The 20,145-nt window shown below is 42.2% G+C and overlaps 1 protein-coding gene across 2 annotated transcripts in view; it reads right to left on the reverse strand.

The window, feature by feature from the left end:
* Positions 1-2,573: 2,573 nt before the first annotated feature.
* The window catches only part of igf1rb (insulin-like growth factor 1b receptor), a 38,489-nt gene continuing 20,917 nt past the window's right edge, over positions 2,574-20,145 (reverse strand). The window contains exons 3-21 of one of the 2 annotated variants that reach the window (XM_034572709.1): positions 15,931-16,234; positions 15,421-15,557; positions 13,741-13,885; positions 12,202-12,410; positions 11,851-11,977; positions 11,057-11,292; positions 10,291-10,458; positions 9,989-10,196; positions 8,530-8,837; positions 8,302-8,435; positions 7,406-7,565; positions 7,185-7,284; positions 6,600-6,670; positions 6,280-6,509; positions 5,911-6,018; positions 5,211-5,370; positions 4,263-4,392; positions 3,964-4,098; positions 2,574-3,204 (exon numbers count right to left, since the gene is read on the reverse strand). In XM_034572709.1, coding sequence (XP_034428600.1) covers positions 2,679-3,204; positions 3,964-4,098; positions 4,263-4,392; positions 5,211-5,370; positions 5,911-6,018; positions 6,280-6,509; positions 6,600-6,670; positions 7,185-7,284; positions 7,406-7,565; positions 8,302-8,435; positions 8,530-8,837; positions 9,989-10,196; positions 10,291-10,458; positions 11,057-11,292; positions 11,851-11,977; positions 12,202-12,410; positions 13,741-13,885; positions 15,421-15,557; positions 15,931-16,234 — 3,596 coding nt within the window. In that variant the 3' untranslated portion in view covers positions 2,574-2,678. Of the gene's footprint in view, positions 3,205-3,963; positions 4,099-4,262; positions 4,393-5,210; positions 5,374-5,910; positions 6,019-6,279; positions 6,510-6,599; positions 6,671-7,184; positions 7,285-7,405; positions 7,566-8,301; positions 8,436-8,529; positions 8,838-9,988; positions 10,197-10,290; positions 10,459-11,056; positions 11,293-11,850; positions 11,978-12,201; positions 12,411-13,740; positions 13,886-15,420; positions 15,558-15,930; positions 16,235-20,145 lie in introns of both variants that reach the window. The other variant, XM_034572700.1, reaches the window with a different exon arrangement.

Consider the following 20,145-nt stretch of genomic DNA (forward strand, 5'->3'; position numbering starts at 1 on the left):
TCAATAATACTGTTATCTAAATAATCACAATGGAAAGTAAAAGGAAAATACTAATCTTTTCTCAGTATGATTAATTTTACTCCTCTATTTATCTTTCACTTGCTCATTATATTCTCCAGTACGTCAGTTTTCCTTTTTTAAGTTGGCACTCTTTTAATCATCTATATTTACAAGACTTAACAATGCTGATATGACGACAACACTGCTGTGTCCATGTATAATATAGTCCAGCATTTCTATGTGTGCGTAGCATCTGCCTAGCTTGCCTAAAATTACTGCTAGCTAAACACAAAGAGCCGCTATCAGCTAGCAAACCAGCTGCAGCTAAATGTGCCTAATTAGCTAGCTAACACTAGCAAGAAGGCATCATGCATTTGTTTTCATAAATTCTTTTAATCTTTAAATTTGTGTTTCTTGTCTCCATCAATTTTGTTTGTCATTTAATGACGCATTTATCGAAATAAACAAAGTAAAATAAAAAAGCTTTGAGCAACATTAGCTAGCTAACTCTGTTGACGTTTGTGTGTTGGCTAAAATGCTTTAGCGTCAAAAAATGTTACACGAGAAAAACGAGGGACATATAAAGAATATATTTTACAGTGAGACCATGAAAAAGGAAAACAAGGAGTTGAAAAATAAAAATAGAGCTTGTGTAAAATAAGGTTAAGCTAAGTTTAAATTTATTTATCCACTGAGTGATATATATATGAACTATAAAACAAACAATTAAAAGTTTCTTGTTAATGACGGGACATTAAAACAAAAGTAAAAAAAAAAAAATTCCATTGATCCATTTCAATTATTTAACTAACAGTATTATTTATTAATATATTCAGTTGTATTTAGACTCATTGAAGTGCAAGGACCCATTGAAAACTTGGAAACCCCATTCTGGTGTCGGGCTGATGTAAGAAACATTGCTCTTGCCTAATGATGAGAGAAAATGCAATAACCGAGTTAGAGGGACATAGAATGAGACACAAGATGTCTCTGGGTATGACAGCACAAAAAAGAACGTAGAAAAGGATTTTACTTTTCTCTCTGACCTGAGATTTAGTTGGGACTCAGCAGTGACGATTTAATCTCTGAGTATGATAATGGGTAGAGTTGGTCTAGTCCAAACCTTAGAGAGGTGTCCCTAGAGAACATGAGAACTTCGATGGCCACTGGCACCATCGCTGTCCTATCGTCAGATGGGAGGGGACATTACAGGTGTTTTGAAAACACACAATTTCAATTGTCATACCTTTTTTACGCAAACACAGAAAAGAAACTAGGTCAGATACACTTTATACAGTTACAAGCATTAAAAAATGGACTGTAGTGGAAACGTTCGTAGATCCAACCTGAAGGAGTTCTCTTTTTATATATAGATATTAACTATATTACAACCACAAGAGAAATAAGGAATAGCAGCTTCGTTCTGTACATGATAAATGTCTCCTACCATACAAAAGTTAGAAAAGTGACACAAACAACTGGTGTGTACATAAATGCTCTGCCCACATAGAGATGTTGTAAATGTTGGAGACTAATGGCTAGTCTAAAAAAATACCTGTTCGTATACAGCAAGGACGCCTCTGAACAAGGAGCTAACGCCGAGTGAGAGACTTTATAGATCTAGTGTTTATATTTATCTTCCTCTTTATGCTTCATTCCCTTTGCAGTCCTCACCTCTTTTTGTTTTTGCCTCTTTATTGACTTGTATTGGCAGTTAAACTGTAACGGAACAGCACTTGCGACAGGATGTGGCTGAATTTCAGATAAATTGATGTAACCTATGTCTATGACGTCAATCTGATATAGTACAGTATGTGTGTGTATCAAACAGCAATAGAGGAGTGGTGTAGGACTGTAGAGGGACATGTCATCAAAAATGTACTAACAGTGTGGTAACAGATCCAAGTGCTTTTGATTTTCTTCAATTGTCAATCCGGTGTGTTACAGGGCAAGACTGCAGAGGAGATCCTTTGACAAAAAGTACAATTTTGGCAACAAATTTGGCAGATTTGACCTTTCTCCCCCTGGTTGTTTAAGATTCAGCAGAATGGCTGTCGACCTGGCATTATGCTGAGACCCATCCTGCGGCAACAAGTCTACTGAACGACAGACGAAGACGCTGATCTTTTCTTCATTTGATATGCTTAACTGTTTCACCATAATGCCCGCCCCAAAAGCGATCAAAACGCCAGTCGTTTATAAAGGCCTATACATTTTGTCTTTCCGTTTGGAAATATATATAAAAAGTAGCAAACAACGATTTATAAAATAAGATCATCCATAAAGAGAGAGAGACAGAGAGATCTCCCCCAATTATTTTTATATTTTCCTGTCTTTTACTGTTTTTTTTTTTTCTTTCTTTTTTTGGTCTTTCCACTCAGCAGCGAGGGCAGTGTCACATCTGACAGCCAGCTGGTAGAAACCACAAGTAGAATAATATGAAAAGAGTGTATGGAGTTACAGCAGAGCATGAACTAACAGTAACAGAAAAAACAGTTCCTCCGACTTCCTGTGAGTCTTTGCTCCTCTCTGAGTGACCACACCCAGATAATAGGGATGGTTTTGCTGTTTTATCTATATTATATATATTTTAAAAAAAAGATCACACCCACTGTGACATCAGGTTCTGCAGAGCAGCAGGGGGCAGGGTTTGCCATCTGGTGGGCGTGTCTATCCCATCAGCAAGCAGACGACTGCGGGAGGGGCATGGCCCTTTCGTTTTTGCGTCCACCGTTCATGTGTGCATACGGCGGCAGATCCTCCAGAGATGGCCGCATTGTGGCGCCCGCGCCCGTCCCAAGCCCCGACCCTGCTGCGAGGCTCGGACCCGACAGCCCGTTGGCCGCCTGCTGGCCTGACGCCTGCTTGTCCATGGCAGCGGTTGATGTACAGGGAGAGGAAGGGGAGCTGGGGCTCAGTGAGGGGGCAGGTGGAGCCTCTGAGCTTGGGGAGGGCGGGGTCTGTTGGGGGACAAGGGATTGCTGTGGCTGTGTGGACGAAGGTTGGTCCAGAGGAACATCTTCAATGCTGTCCATTTTGTCCAGGTGGACCTGCTGCTCCTCGGTCGGCTTGTTGTCAGCGCTGTAGAAGAAACTAAGCTCTTTGAACGACGGCTCCAGTTCATCCTTGATGCTGCTGATGATCTCCACAAAGGCTGGACGCATCTTAGGATTGAACTGCCAACACATTCGCATCAGTTCGAACCTGCACACACACACACACACACACACACACACACACACACACACACACACACACACACACACACACACACACACACACACACACACACACACACACACACACACACACACACACACACACACACACACACACACACGTTAGCTCTTCTTACCAACATGCTAAAGCTTCTTTAGGTTAATACAATTAATTTAATGAAGGAAGTTTATTTTCTGAATTGCCGAACTGTACCTTTAAGTGGATACTGTGTATGCTATTACAAACTATGCCATACAACACTATGTAGTTTAGAAGCATATGTGTGTGTGATTGCTGTTAGAGAACCCACACATGAACAGAGAGTTGATTTTGAAAGCAAGCCCTTGTCATTATTCTCACAACAAACCCCGTGGCTTCACATTTGTTCTCCTCATGACTCCACCACCCTCAATGTTTTTGTGGTTGGTGGCCAAATTTATCTGCAACGTTCACAGCTCTTTTGATGTGGGTTTATACTCAGGCTCTTTCATATTAAGTACAAACACATCATGGAAAACACAAGAGCGCACAGTGACAAACAGAAGGGCTGTGGTATGGAAATCCCAACGACCCACAGGCTGAAGCGGAGCAGCAGAAAGGCTTCACTGTTTGTGAGAATGAATAGAAGTCATGTATGATTGAGCTAGTGGAGTAGAAGAAAACAAGATGCCCAGATAGTAGTTTGTAGGTAAGTAGTTTGTTGATGTGTTTCTCTGCAGAGAAGTGTGTGTGTTTGTGTCTTACAGCATGTCAGGACAGCTTTGTGGTTTCTCCAGCAGCCCTCCCTCCATGACAAAGCGGAGCACCTGCTCATTGGACAGACCCTGGTACGGCTGCTCAGCCAGAGTGGAAATCTCCCACAGTACAACCCCAAACGACCTACACAGGGGGACAGAGTGCGACTTCCATTATCACAGTTATGATCACAAGACAGTTTTGAAAGCAGTTAACACAGAAAAGGAAGCAGCTGTGTGTGTGTGTGTGTGTGTGTGTGTGTGTGTGTGTGTGTGTGTGTGTGTGTGTGTGTGTGTGCGCGCGCTCACCAAACATCAGAGTTAGTCGTGAAGACCCCATCCTTCAGGGACTCCGGTGACATCCAGCGGACAGGGAGCAGACCCTTACCACCTTTGCGGTAGTAATCCGTCTCATATATGTCTCTGGTCATGCCAAAATCTAGAATTACACACAAACAGAATTGAAGATGACAAAAGTGAAAAACTGGAACAAAGGCAAGTCTGGCAACATAACAAACCAGACACTGGATGTAAATGTCTTCATACTTCTTGTTATTCTACATGTTGTCTGGTCCATATTACATAGGAGGGCGACATTTACCAAGGTAATAAACCAAGACATATTACTGTAAGCATGATCCTTTACAGATCACTCTGTGCTGGTATTAAAGTCCACACACGATGAAAACGTATTGACACATGTACACCACTGGTCTTAGAAGGTTCACTTCACCTCTAAGATTAGAGGTACAACCCAGGACCTGTGTGGGTTCAGATCCACATTCTATTTCCAGGGCTGTTTAACATTATGTTTACAAACTTTCCAGGAGGATGGATTATATGCATCACAGCCAGGCACAGGGGAGAAAGCTGCCAACAATACATTAGGTGACACACAAAGTTTGTTGTTGAAACTTAACGTTAACTTTTTAAAGCAATCAGATGTGAAATCTGTGCTGATAGGGTCTGTGTCTCCCGACTGGGATTGGTCCAGCATTTTCTCGGTTCTGTCCAGGTCCCAACTTTCAAAAGATAGATGGGTCTGGGTCTGGTTCTGGCAGAATTCCTCCAGGTCTTTTTGTGTTCGGGAACACACTTTTGTAAACATGAAATACTCTAACTGGGATTAATGTTCCCCTGATAATCTGGTTGTGCAGTAGCTACCATTTAATTTCCACTTAATGAGCCAGCTCTAAACTCCCTCCCACTTCAGTTTCTCAGGTGACGGTGACCTCTGATGCCCCTACAGTGCTTTACCTCCAATCTTAACGATGAAGTCCTCAGCCACCATGCAGTTCCTGGCTGCCAGATCTCTGTGGACAAACTTGTTGGCGTTGAGGTACGCCATGCCATCAGCGATCTGCCCTGCCATCTGAAGCATCTTCTTCAGAGGAGGGAGAGACAGGCTCGTCCACTGCTGCTGCAGATAGAAAGATAGACAGAGAGAAGAGTAAGTTGTACGTGAAGAACAAGGTCTTGATGGTTAAATATCTGACAGGGTTAAGACTCAAGTTCATTGTGTTATATACAGTTCCCTAAACTTCCTCTCTACATAATATGGAGTTTTATGAAAAGTAGAAAGTTTTAGAATACAAAATCTAAATTGGCAATGGTTCCTTAGATGTAATCATTAAACCCTTGTGACACAGAAATGTAATTGAGGCTTGATAATTTACAGTTTAGCGCTTTTAACCACTTTATTATAAATCATAAATAAAAAGATAAACAAATAAATCGGTCAAGCTGAATCCATTTATCACAGGTTTCTGAATGTGGTGTATTTTATCCAACAACCAAAAGGTGATAAGTTGCCCTAAGTTATCACACTCACACACAACCAGAGACAAAGCTTCAATAGTAGCAGAGGAATAAATAAACCATTATAGCCAAAAGGAGGGCTGACCACCACCTCTCTCTGGTTGGAAGAAGCAGATGCAGTTAATAAGTCAGACAGTACCTCTTTAGGTCGGAGGGAGCGCAAGTAACTCTTAAGGTCTCCTCGTGTCATCAGCTCCATGATGACCAGAGTGGGCTGACCCTGAGAGACCACTCCCAGGAGACGAACCTGCAATAAACACAACACATCGCCATGAAGCAAGAATGAACTCACAATCTCGTCCCCTGCAGAAACTGATCCGACCTCGTGTTTATTCTTCAATACTAATGTGGATTCAAACATTTGTTTATTCTCTAATGGTTTAAAAGTCTCAGGACAAAGTGGAGGAACATCCAGTGGCCTAATGTTTAAGAATCCTTCTGGGTGATAAGTGTGTGTGTATGTGTGCATGTCATGTCATTGGATGTCTGTGCTTGGGTGTGTACGCACCACATGGTGACAGTTGAACTCCTTCATGACGGAGGCTTCATTGAGAAACTCTATTCTCTCCCTCATGCTGGCGGACTCGTTGACAGTCTTGATGGCGACTCGTGTCTCTGGCTCATCTTTGACCACGCCCTTCGCCAGGCCTTCATACACCATGCCAAACGAGCCCTGGCCGAGCTCTCGACTCAGGGCGATCTTCTCCCGCGCCACCTCCCACTCATCTGGTACATACACTGAACACAAGGTGAAAAGATTCATGTATTAAAACTCACAATACACAATAAAACTCTGCACTACATTAGTCACATTAACATTTCACTCACTTTCTGCAGCACTGAAGTACTCTGGATTGACTGAGGCATACAGGACTCCGTTTCCAAGACGGTCGCTATTCCTGACCAAATAAAAAACAGAAGCATTTGCAATATACACACTTGCATTTAACTTTACACTCACACAATATGCTTATATACTTTTGGGATCTGCATTGAGTACAATCCATTGATATATGTTTCCAAAAGAACATGGTACTGTATCATTTCAGTTTAAAAGCTACTGGGGTTGGAGGAATTGAATTTATCAGTAATTGATTCAATAAGAAAAACAGTTTATTTCTTAGGTGTCTATTACAGTTTGATCTCTATAAACAGATTTGAATATGCAGACAGCTGTTAAGAGAGACTAACCAAAATATCTTCTGGACCTAAAACATCTATAAAAAATATCTTTATATTATATACATTATATTGGTGTTTATATTATAGGACTTGTGCTGCTTTGGTTCGGCTTGGTGAGGTCACTCAGCTTCCACAGCTTTTCTTTGAATGCGTTTTGTATTAAGATATTTATGGGTGAAGAAACAATCACTATGCTCTATACACATAACTACAATACACAGAATCACACACCTTTTCCTGTTGAAGGCCACCAGCATTGTGACCAGCAGGCAGATGAAGAGGATGATGGCGATGGGAATGAAGATCATAGCATAGAGGACGTTTTCATATCCTGTTGGGTCGAACATTTTAATTACTGTTGTTGTCAAAAGTGTTACATATGGTGTGTTTTATTAGAAAATTGGGAGGGAGAATTTCAGTGTACAGATGCAGAGAGTGTGTGTGTGTCTTACGTTCAGCTACATAGAGATCCACAATGTGTGTCCAGGAGCCGTTGCCAGCCAACGACGTGGCTCTCACTCTGACTGAGTAGTTTCCTGGACTGAGGTTGGAAAGCCGAACGCCACGCTGGGCCAGATACATCTGACCAGAGACACACTCATGTTTCTCAGTCTGACACACGCACAAACACACACGCACACGCACACGCACACACACAGTGAGGAAAAGAGAGAAAAAAGAAAACTTACAATTGACAGAATTATTGGACTAATCCAAAAAAGAGAATCCATGACCTGCTGTTTTTAATGGGAAGTTCACAGATTGTTCACAGATGTAAACTCTTTCTACCTCATGACTGATGAATAATAAGACTCATCTCTGTTCATTGGGCCAGTTGCTTGGTTAATATTTGTGCAACCTGCTGTCGTCACTTAAGAAAGTTTCTTAGGTATAAACATTTCACTCCTATTAACTGGATAAATTCTTATCAAATGTCTATTTCTTTGAGCATACATTCATTTAGCATCAACAACAAATCATATCTATCAAAAGGACATCTTATATTAAAAAACTATCCTCTTGAACTTGAAAGATTTTCTGCATGATTACCTGTATTTAATCATGCAGAAAATCTTTCAAGTTCAAGAGGATAGTTTTGATTCGTACTAATCCATCCGAGTGAAAAACAACTAATGTAGTCTATGAAGCCAAAGTCCTTTATGCATGAAGAGGATATTGATTTTCCTCAAACTAAATGACTGGTCAAACAGAAGCTCCACCAATATTTTATTCAAATGTGGACCCATCTGATAAATAAATGAATTCTTCACTTTGATAAATTTTGATTTCTTTTAAATAAATTTTCCTCCAGCAGGTTACGAGTGACGATGTGGAGATGTTGTTTTACCTCAGCAGCCAGCTTAAGCTTGATCTCATACATCAGGATGAGTCCATTGGGGTGAGGTGGCTCTGGCCAGCGCAGAAACACCCAGTCCTCATGGCCCTCCAAGGTCACCTGGCCCGGAATGTCGTCAGCCTTTTCTGGAAAACACAGAAAAAAAGGTTAGCATTGTGGCCAAATGACAAAAACAGCAACACTGTTAACCACCCAGTGGTTGAGTTACACTTCTCTAACCTGCAGGCTTGGTTCTGGAGAAGACGAACTCTGCCGCGCTGCAACGCTGGACCTGTCGATTGCAGGCGTGAATGTCAATGCGGTACACAGTGAACGGCTGCAGGCCAGAGATCTGCAGCCTGCGCTCCGTCACAGCTTGCTCCATGAAATCAAACTCTCTGTCCGCTGGCTCCACATCAGCCAGGGTGCTGCTGTTACCAGCGGCTTGGAGAGGAGGGACATTGCTGCTGTTCGTGTGCAGACGGTTGCGGCGGGGGTGAGTGGAGTTGGCGATGCCAAAGAGATCTCTGCGGCGACGATCTGGAGGCCTGGAAGAGAATGGTGGAGATACAAGGGAAGAAGGAGGGAGGAAGGAGAGAAAATTTAGATTTTGACTGTTTACTGCCTTTTTTTTTCAATGTCGATGTCACAGTTACTAAAAATCATCGCTCAGCTCAGAGTGTATGAGGTATATTCCTTCTGTCATCACCAGTTGGCCTTAATTTCAGAAGCTGGGGTGAAACTTGTTAAACTTGTTAGGCATGAATAAAATTACTGACAGCTTGTAACACTTACACTAGCAAAGGATACAGTTTATGCCAACATGTGACATCAGACCACTTCCACAACATCCAAACTTGACCCGAGTGCAAAGAACGTTTACCAAGTTGTTCCAGGAGCATGTGTATTACATTTTTTTGTGCTTAAATAGAAGAGGAGTTCATTTTTTTTCCCACCTCAACGTGGACCATGTTATGTATCTGAAAGAATGCACCCTTTCAAAGTTTTTATCTTCAATATTATTCCTATTTTTAGGGGGGGGGGGAATTATAAACTCTTTCTTTAAGAATTTTAAATAGTTCTATCAAATGTAGAAAAATCTCTGAGATGTCAGTTAGAATCAGATGAGTAGAGTTCAAATATAGAAATAAAGACATCCATCTATTTCCTCAAAACATGCTGAGCTCTTATTAAGATCAACTGGTCTAAACCCTGAGTGTGTGTGTGTGTGTGTGTGTGTGTGTGTGTGTGTGTGTGTGTGTGTGTGTGTGTGTGTGTGTGTGTGTACTTGAACAGACCATTTAGATCCTACAAGAACATAAAGAGTAAGGACATTTCGGCCTTTCTAACCCTCACTTTACATTTTGCCTTTAGGTTTAGGGTTAGTTGTAATAGGGGGGGGGCTAGGGAATGGATTATGTCAATGTGTGTCCACACAAGGATAGAAATACGAGGTTGTTTGACTATGGTTAGGGTTATGTTGGACCCTTCTCCCTTTTTGTTTCTGTTGTTTAAACACTTAACATTATTATATGATGGCAAAGGACAGCTCGGGATGGCTAACTGAATTTATAGAGATATTGCACAAAAACTACATGTGAGCAGCACAGCATAAAATTTGTGAATAAAATTAGGTTGTCACTTTTTTAGACAAAAAAAGCTTAGCTAAACAATGAGATAATGATGATGTGTAGCTTACCTTGGTGTAAAAATTGAGTTGTGCAGGAAGTTTTCAAAGACCTTTCGGTAGGAGGCGTCAGCAGCTTCAGCCTCCAGGTCCTCCACTGACTTGGGGCAGGGGCAACAGGGACCTTTATCTCCCCCCTCAGGATCCGGTTTAGTGGGCTTGGTGTCCTCTTCCTGGTCTCCCACACCTATGGCAGCAATCCTTATGGGAATCTTCAGCTCTGCAGGAGAAGTAGGAGGATGTGTTTCATGACCAATGTACACAACGAGCAGTAGAGTTGAGTGATGAAGTTGTATGTCTATCTATGTGCGCACCTTTAGAGCAATAGTTGTGTTGGTACAGCTCTCTGTCTTCGGCTTGTTGCTGCCATCTGACCAGGTAATAAGTCTGGTTTCCATTTGGTGCGATGGGGGGCGACCAACGCACAAGCAGCTGCGTCGAGGAGTTAGAGTATGCCCGCACATCCTGAGGCATGGAGGGCGCTGAGAGAGATAAAAGTTGAAATTATTCTGACCTCAGTGTCGTCACCATGTGGCTGCTTGAGAAACCTGATTTCCACCAGCTTTTAGGAAACGTCTCTCCTTCAGGGTAGGATGCAGATTGTGCCAGTGCAGATGTGATTCACTGACATCACAGCACTGCTACATCTTTCCACTGCAGCTGGATTTGTTTAAAGCACCCTTCCTTTTCATCTAATTGTATTATAGTTTTTGTAAATGGGGTTTTCTCCATCTCTTTGAGTTGCAGCTGTGTTTATTTAAAAACTCTCTTCCTCATCTCCTTACAGTACATCTGGATTAAACCCGGGAATGTTATCGCAAAAATCCCATGTGTATAGTCTGTTAATATCACAGTTTAACAAGGGAAATCTAATGTCCATTAGTATATAATCGTAATTTAAAACTTCCTAACACTACTGATGGTCTGACCTTTCCCCAACACTCATGCACGATGAATGTTTGCGAGATTTAATGGAGGTTTAGTTAAAAAGAGTTACACTCTTTTAGCGCCTCTATATCATTTGCAGCCATTCTAGGATCATAGTAACATGTGTTTTCTCTACTCTCAGTCTATGTTTACCTGAGGGGCTTGTGCGGATGTAGACAACCTTGCTCTTGGCACTCGGCATATGTTTGTCCTCCACCATCAGCGTGATAGCCTTGACGAAGACGGCATACTGCGTCCAGGGTTTCAGACCAGACAGCAGAACGCCAGGGTCAGAGTTCTTGTCCAGCCTCAGCTCCACGTCCACCATGTTCCAGCTGTTGGAGCCACAGCCGTCCTGCCCCTCGAACTCTGTGATGTTCTGGAATGGCCTGGAAAGAAGAAGAAATTAGGTTAATAGATAATCATGAACCTTTTAAATTTGTTAATTACAGTTACATTCATGTAATATAAGCCCCTTTTCCACAGATCAAAAACCCCACTGACACCTACTAACATCTGGCTTTTTTCTGCAATGAGAATGGATATAATCAGCATTAACTCCCGGGTCAAATGACTCTGCAGTAAAAACAAGTTTTTATCGGATCCGATCAGCAGTGATGAAACACAAACTGGTGACCAATTTATTTTTTGTCTTTACTTTGGCAGTCTAGAAGCTGATGCTGCACTTTTTCTTAGTGACATGATGATGCGCATTTAACTTCCAGGTGTTGGAATGTAAAGGGCAATGAATGTTTGTGTATTTTATTGTACAGTAATTTTTAGATATTGACTTTCATTGACTGTTTATTTACTGTTTATTTTATTTATTGCTCAGTGCATTTGAAATCCTGTTGACCAGTGTAAAAATAAGCTGGGGAAATTGAGTTGCAGCGCCGATCACTGCTACGATCAGAAGCCAATGACTGGGGCTACTCTGAAACACTTACGCCTCCTTGTAGTAGACAATAAAGCTGATGAGGTTCCTGTAGTCAGGAGGCCGGTACCGCTGCCAGATCAGTTTGATCCGTGTGCTGCTGGTGGTGTTGGACTTGAACTTCAGGATAGTGCTTTCACCTAGGAGGGAGTGGGAACACAGTTAAAATCAAAGTACTTCAATATGTTTCTGTTAAAATGTGCAGCAACTAGTCATGTTGACAGAGTAATGCAGTAAATACTGACACATCAGACTCAGGAGGTGTTTGGAAACTGCTAGTAAAGTAGAGTATCTCCTGCACATGTACTGGACATAGCAATTAACATTTTTGTGGTTGTAAGACTAATGCTCATTTGACCCTTACAGCTGGCTCGGTCGCCGTTGTTTCGGAAATCGCTCTCATCATAGCGGCCCTGGATACCCGTTTTGTTCCACATGTTGCGGATCTCAGACCTGCACAGCTTCGGGTTGGCTCTGAAGAACAGCTTTCCTGTTTTGATAGTGAGATTGTGCTGTTTCCAGTCCCAAAGATACTGGAGCTGCTGGTTGTCAAACGCTGAGAAGGCGTACATGCTGGAGGGTGGAAAGAGGAGAGGATGAATGAAAGATAGTCAACAATGAGTCTCTTAGTTCTATATTCACTGTGTACTGTTTCTGCTTAAGGTTATGTGTGTATCGGAATTTGTGCCAAGCTGTGGACCAATTTTCCCACCAAGAACAATGCCTTATTTTCAGTGCTTAATGGAAAGAATGCACAATGAGGTGTCAAAGAAAGGGGGGTTTTACAGAGGAAATGAGAAGAGGGGGTATAGGGGTATAGAGGAGAAACGGGGAGAGGAGCTTTTATGAGTCATTGGGTAACACCCAGACATCCAGGAATGACTGTAATGTGTGCCTTGGGATGCTAAGATTCCTGTGAGCTCAAGGAGAAGCAGAAAGAGGGGGGAGTGATGGCCACTCCATGACCCTGAGAGAGCCTTTCCTTGGACGGTTGTAAGTTAAGCTGCATTCAAGGTCTTATAAAAAGGGGGTTATGCAGTTGATATTCGTTCAAGTTAAAAACAAGATTCTATAGTGAGTTTTTTTTTATATACTTTGGTGACAGTACAGTTATTCAAACCAAAACATGGAAGTCTGTCTTCGTCCTCACAGACAAAATAACATTTCAGTGATGACCTTGACCAACCACATTATAAAACAAACACTACACAAGGTTCTTTCCTCACATTTGTTAGAGTGTTGCAACAAAACATAATTTTTCAAAGTCCGCCTGATGCTGAGAATAGTCACTAGAGCTGCTTTCCCATACAGCCCCTCCTGAAATTATCCAGAGGGGCTGTATGTGAGAAGGCAAATGTCCTTGTCAAAGGCTGTGGACATTTTCTCAAGTTCTTCCTGCCATCCCCCAGCAAAAACTCTGGATAATGTCAGAATAAGCCCATGCTAGAATACAGCAGGAAATTATCCAGAGGATTCATTGTGAGCGAGTGGGCGCGATGATAATGTTTCTAACACGTCTTGACAGACGCAAAAATGAACAAAACAAAAGATGAAGATGCAAACTTGATATGAGAAAGAGATTCAAGAGCTTTAGGTGATAAGGGCCGAAGCCAACAACAACACGTGATCTCCGCAGTGGAATTAACATATTACGTCCTGCCTGTTGTTGTGAACGTGTCTGACACGGAGAATCTTCTGCTGCGTTGTTCATATGTGAAAGGCAAACTCCGGAAAAGACATGGACTCCACTGTTTCCAATGTTCATGTCTGAAAATGGTTTAGAGTAAACACCCTTTCAAGGGAATCCTCTTTCATTAATTTATGAATGTGAGAGAACAATAGAGCAGAACTTAACTTAGGAGTGTGACCATATATTAACATCTGTGTGTGTGCATGTTCGTACTCATCCAGAAGGTCTTCTCCGTCGATGTATCTGAGGCTGCGGAGGAAGGCCAGGGAGCTCAGAGTGTGAGAGTGTCTGATCCGCACGTATCCCGTCACCCTCTGAATTAAACCAGTGAAACTCTCCAGCTCTGCCACCATGTTGTCTAAAACATACACACAGACAAACTCCCATTATTAATTATTTATTCACATATCTTATTCATATAGTCTAATTTACACACTCAGTTTTTAATCACTGACTTAACTCGGTTCATGACACCATTATGTTTGAGCTAAATAGAACTTGTATATTTGAGGTATTTGTTGAGAGACTGAAAACCTCCTCATCTGATTTACATCTTCTATCTGCTACTGTTTTTTCCCTTCAATTCTTTGTTGCCCTATTTGCCTCCTTGAATAGGATTTTTTCAAATCGTCTAATTATACAGTTCCTAGTAGTGATCTACTGATTAACTGCGCTGATATCTGGAGTGTAGATAATCAGGACTGATGAACAAGAGTTCAACTATTTCACAAGAATTACAGAGATTAGTTTTTTGATACTCAAATTTTGAAATAATAAAACAACTTAACGAACACAGTCTACTTAAGCAAACACATACTCAATCTTCAAATACTTTTATTTGTTAAAGGGGATAATATATTGGGGTTGAATAAATCTTCATTTACATTCAGCAATGTTGTGTTTAATTTTTTTATATTATTAAATTGTATTTTAATATATCTACCCTATCAACGCCCTGCCCTCTAAACATGGGCATCAGTCACTGAGAAAACCTGAAGCAGTCAACTATGACTTCCTAGTTTTTCAGGACTAATTCTGGCGTTGCCTTTACTAGCACAGAACACGAAAGTGACCTTGCTGCAACAAAAGGAGCTGTTCACCTGATTATTGAAAGTTCGGTGAAGCTCGACTCAGTACATAGAACCGAACTCCGAGAACTACAGAATCGGCTGTCGTTGACATTGTCGTGAGAGCGCCCATAACTGAGAACACACTGTTGTGATCACCAACGTCACTTACAGTTATGAGTGCAGTCCCAGCCGCCACTGCTAGAGAGCGCTGGTTGCATGTTTATTAAAATTGTAATAATATTGAATGTATCTCAAGTCCAAATCGCACCACATTCAACAAAGCCCTTAACAATACACATACAAGTGTGAAGCCTATAGGATGAATGGTTCTAAAGATATTTGAACCATATATGGAGATTTCTGGAATTAGCAGATTGATAATACAAATACAAAAAGATGATTTAGTCCCCAAGTCATTTTAACATGCAAGAGGAAACTGATGAATAACGTCTTTATCATTATGTTTTTAGTTGAAAGTCTAAGTGCATAAAATTATTCTTCAGAGGATTAAGTTTAATAAGGACGAAACTCTGATCGGTAGTTCGATCCTCAGTCTTCCCCATCTGCAAGTGTCCTTGGGCAAGATACGTAACCCCTAAATGGCCCCTCATAGATGTTGAATGCATTAATTGTAAGTCACTTTGCCGCCTAATGATATGTAATGTTTTGTAATGTCATCAGTCATTACATAATCTAGACCCGCTGAGAAACATGTAGGACGTGGTGAACTGAATCTAAACTCCTCTGTCCTCCTTTAACGAACACTGGAAGCAGTGGAAATGTTAGGTGTCGTGTTGTTGTGGTATCGTGCTGCGGTACTTACGGCCTCGGCGGATGTTGATATGCAGGTTGCCTTTAATAACAGTGCAGCCTTTGAGAGACTGAGCAGCGTCCATGGAGTCAATGACCTTCTCCTCACACACTTTATCACACAGACCATCACAGGCTGTACAGTTCATACTGGAGACAGACAGAGAGTGATAGTGAGAAACAGGAGGTGCTAAATGTGCAGTACGTCAGTTCACTGACACACATTGCTTAACTTCAGTCTTTAAAGTCTCCCCTGACCTTTTACTTTTTATTTCTGTCCCTGAAACAGTTTATGTCGAGTGTTTCACAGGACCAGCCAGATGATTACAAGATTTAACCAGAACCTAGAAAATAGCGGCTTTTTATCGTAGCTGTTGTATTAAACTCTATTCTTGCCCTGATGAAACTTAAGAATGAAGACTAATGACAGGGTGTGGAACTGGTACCAATGTCAGACCAACAATCCGAGTACCTCCACCCAGTGGCACCATTCCAGCTTAGCTCAGGGTAGACTACGGCTCACCTGTAGGGTGTAGTGCGCGTGTACCCAGACGGGCATTCGGGCATGCACTCTCCACTGTGGATGATGAAGCTGTCGAACTCTGGGAGGTGGACTTTGGAGCAAAGCTCGGCACTGATGCAGCGCCAGCCCTCGAACTTGTAGGTGCCGGGAGGGCAGTCGGCCACACAGCGCCCTTGGTGGTAGTAATGCACGCATGCGGCACATGCTGTGTCGTTAAAGGGGACTGTGCAGCTGCCTAGACACTGAGGGTGGCAGCACTCGCCGTCCGCTGTGCAAGCTCGCTGCACACACTTCTCAGGGCATTCTGGTAGGGAGACAGAGACAAGGGGAGTTATTTACTAAAAACATATTTCAGTTAATGTTTTTCCCTACAAATCATAAGTGACAGTAAGACACATTAGGACATCCATTCCACACTACTCCATGGGAGGCAGCTTTTCATGCCTGTGATTACATTTGGATTCATTTGGCAGAATATCCACTGATCAGTATTTACATATCACAGTTGCCCAGAACACAGTTAATAGGCTATATTAATATTGATAAAGCAGTTTTCAGGTTAATAACTATGCAACAAAATATATTCTAAATTGAGTGTTTCCTAGAATGTTTAAGGCTAAAAGCTCCATGTTTTTTTGGTAATATCAGTTCCGAGTGTTGATCTAGATCTATTGTAGCAGGAAGGATGGGGTTTTGGATTTTTTTTTAGATGGAACTACAGAGGTCGCACTTGTCTCTGATGGATATTTTTCATCATCCTTTAGACTTTCAATTAATCATGACAATAAAAAAGCAGCTCTAGTTAAAATACACATCTGCTTAATGTATTACAGACAACCTGCCTGAGTCTCCCTGTTCTTATGATCTAAATCCAACAACAAAGAACACAGAGTAAAGATGCATTACCCCATTTTTAGCAAATGAAAGAGTCTCACAAATAAACACAAGCAGTGAGTCCTCAGCTCAAATTAGCCTCTGGCACGACATTGCTGGCTACAGTCCTGAACAAATGATTTAGACTTACTAGAGAATGACTGACGATGAGTGTGTACAGACATGTGAACCAGCTCAGAATAGAGCTTGTAAAACACCAAATAAAAACCGACAATCAAAAGCAAGTCGTGCAAACTGCTTCATAGGCAACCAACAACTCTGTATGTGTAAAAAATATGCAGCCAACAAAACCAAATCCAACAAACAGCGAGTCAGAGCTTTTGTCCAACTCAGTTGCTGGTGTTGAGCCCAGTAGTGCAGTGCGAGCCTCATCCCAGATCCACAGTGACAAAGCCCCTCCGGTACGGGTTTTCCAACCAGCACAGCTACAAATAACTCCTCTAGTTGCTGTGGTGTCCCTCTAAATAAGAGGATACTGTAACTGATGACAGGAAAAACTGATCGGAAGCTACAGAGGGAAAACACTGGACTGACCTACGTATGGAGCGGAGCCACACCTCCCGGCTTGCCTTTGTCTTGACAGTAGAGGAATTTAAATCAAGTATGATGGAGACAGTGAGCAAGCAGACACAACAACAGCTCATTTCCCAATTTGACACCTTAACTGAGAGAGCAGGGAAGTAAATGATGCCATGTTTGGGTCCAGAATTGGCCTCACTGAACTCAACTGCAGTTCCTCCCAAAGATAGAGGTTCCATTTAGCCCCTTACCACCACAGAGACGGAGAAAGAATCCACAGAGCGTAACGTTTCTTTCAAAGCACTTTTGTTATCTGCCACAGAGACAAACACCAACTGCTAAGGAATAACAGAAACTCACTTCTTGAAATTTTGTGTGTGTGTGTGTTATTAAAGTGCAGGGCATAAACAAAGGGGCAGGCATATCTGAATGAAAAACAACTCCACGAACAAAAGACTGTAATTGTCATGATGTCATCTGCTTAGGTTAACCAGAGGCTGTGTTTACAGAGAAACCAGGCAAATAGAAGTTATGGAAAATCATGTCGGATGCTGAGAGATAAAAACACAGAGACACGTTTCAACATGTTGCCTCTATTAGCTGTGTCGAACAAACGGAAGACACCAGGGCCAAAGGGTTTGTATACTGTTACTGTAATAACAGCAGTCAATTTCAGTGATCCCTAATGACTCCAGAATCGGTGTTTTAGTCGTCGAACTTGCAGCTTATTCTTGTTTTGTTACGGTTTTCAAAATGGATGAACTGAAAAGAGCTGAACGCCGAATGCAAAGCTCTTTGAAGAACAGCGTCTTCAAAAAAAGAAAAAGAAAACAGATGTCAAATTGGAATAGGAAGTCATTCCCAGGGCCTAAGACACAACAGAAAAGTTCCAACCATCTGGTTGATCTTTTACCTCTATAACTTGGAACCCAACACTCAAAGGAAGTGTGGTTTTTAGGAAACATGTCTTTACAGCTGCGTGCCAGCAACTCATCCTACAGGAAAATACTTCCCACTTATTTACTAATTGTTGCAGCTCTCATGTATAACAATAAAGTTTGTTTATATGGCGTTTTAAACACATCAGGACATTACCAGCATTTCCACACTGGAAAACAATGTGTGGTGTTTTCCAGTGTTTCCCATTCATTATCTAGACTCTGGCGGCCTGCCATATTCTGATTTGTCCTTCAACCTGCAACAAAATGAACCAAAACATTGTTACACTTCTAATAATAACATAAGAGTTCTCTGGACCTGGATTCTTCATGCCATTATTTTTGGACATATGTTGTCCTCTAATATTTTGATAAGAGTTCTCTAACTTGGAGTGTACAGCGCTGTTGAATGCTCGCGTTATGGTCCATAACAATTTTACCATACAAGCAGACAGTCAGACCTCATAGTTTCAGCTGCAGTTGTGGCATGCAATCCAGTGCTTTGTCTCACCAGATAACTAATCTGTCACTCTGAATCTGTTGCGTGTGAGTGACCTTCGTGAGCATGCACGTGTACCACCGTTACTGCCATGGATTGAATGGTTTCTGGCAGAATTGCTGATGTGCATCATATTATGCATTCATGAAGATATGGGTTGGTAGAGGTAGGGGTAGTATGTTGTCTGAAAAAAAATGCTAAAACACTGGTGTCTGTGGCCCTCACTACCGATCATTTCATTCAGACCAAGTTAAAATGATTGGCTGGCGTACCTGTCTGTCACTGACCGACCTGCCTGCCTGCGTGCACCAGGCCCATGCTCCGACTGCGCATAAGGTGAAGAGACAAACACCACTGAAGCAGAGATGATAGCCAGAAGTTCGAGAGCGAGTCATAGAAAAAAGTCAGCTTCTAGCAGTTGTCAGGCAGTGCACGTTCATGTGTTTTGTGGGCCGACAGAGAAAATGACAGTAGCCATTTTGAGCAACAATACCACAGGAGAAAAAAGTGATAGATTTTTTAGATTTTTTTTACTGTTGGTCCACACTTATCTGACCTAATACTAACCAAACACTAACTACCTTGAATTCAGCCCACCTGCTTGGAAGTACCTAATATGCATGGTTCAAAAATCTAATACAGTGTCTGAGCAGTGTCATCACTTTCCCATTTAGAAAAGTGGGTGACTGGATCTGAACTCAGGAAGAAGAAATCTACTGTGCTTCCCATTGGACAAAGATTGACCATCAGGCAGTGACCATGAGATGACCTTCCGGGCTGCCTCCCGACTGACACGGAAGCCAATCAGGCCCTTCAGACTGTGTGGTCCCACCAACCATTCAGCAGGCTGTTCGTGCTCAGCGGGACAAAACCAGTGCTGCATTTCTCTGGTACAGAATGTTCTTTCTCTGCTTGGAGCCCCCACCGCCCACCGACTCCATCTCGCCCTCTGACCCCTGCATGGGGTGATGGAAGCTGTGCTGGAAAGGTGTAATTTTGCAATGTGCCTGTAGAGAGCTGAGGGGGGGTTGAGGAGGGAGATCTTCCCTGTCTTCGGTTTGGAGCTGCTAGTCTGAAGCCTCCTCACTGAGTGACCAGTATAGGGTGGGCAGAGGTGGAGGGGTAGATGGGTACACAGTGTACATCGGTTGCTACATAATAGATCCCAGCTTTTATCCTCTGTCTCCTCCCTGCTACACTTTAAGAGAGAGGTTAATGCAGAGCTACAGCTCAAGGGGAGGAGGTGAAGGATTAAGAGGAAAAGGAAGGGGCAGAGGAGGAGAATTTAGATGGATGAGGAGTAGAATGAACTATGGAAGAGGAGGAATTAGATGTGGTAAGGAGGACAGAAGAGGAAGAATAGAG

The sequence above is a fragment of the Hippoglossus hippoglossus genome, chromosome 3, assembly GCF_009819705.1.
Source record: "Hippoglossus hippoglossus isolate fHipHip1 chromosome 3, fHipHip1.pri, whole genome shotgun sequence".
Lineage (NCBI taxonomy): Eukaryota > Metazoa > Chordata > Actinopteri > Pleuronectiformes > Pleuronectidae > Hippoglossus > Hippoglossus hippoglossus.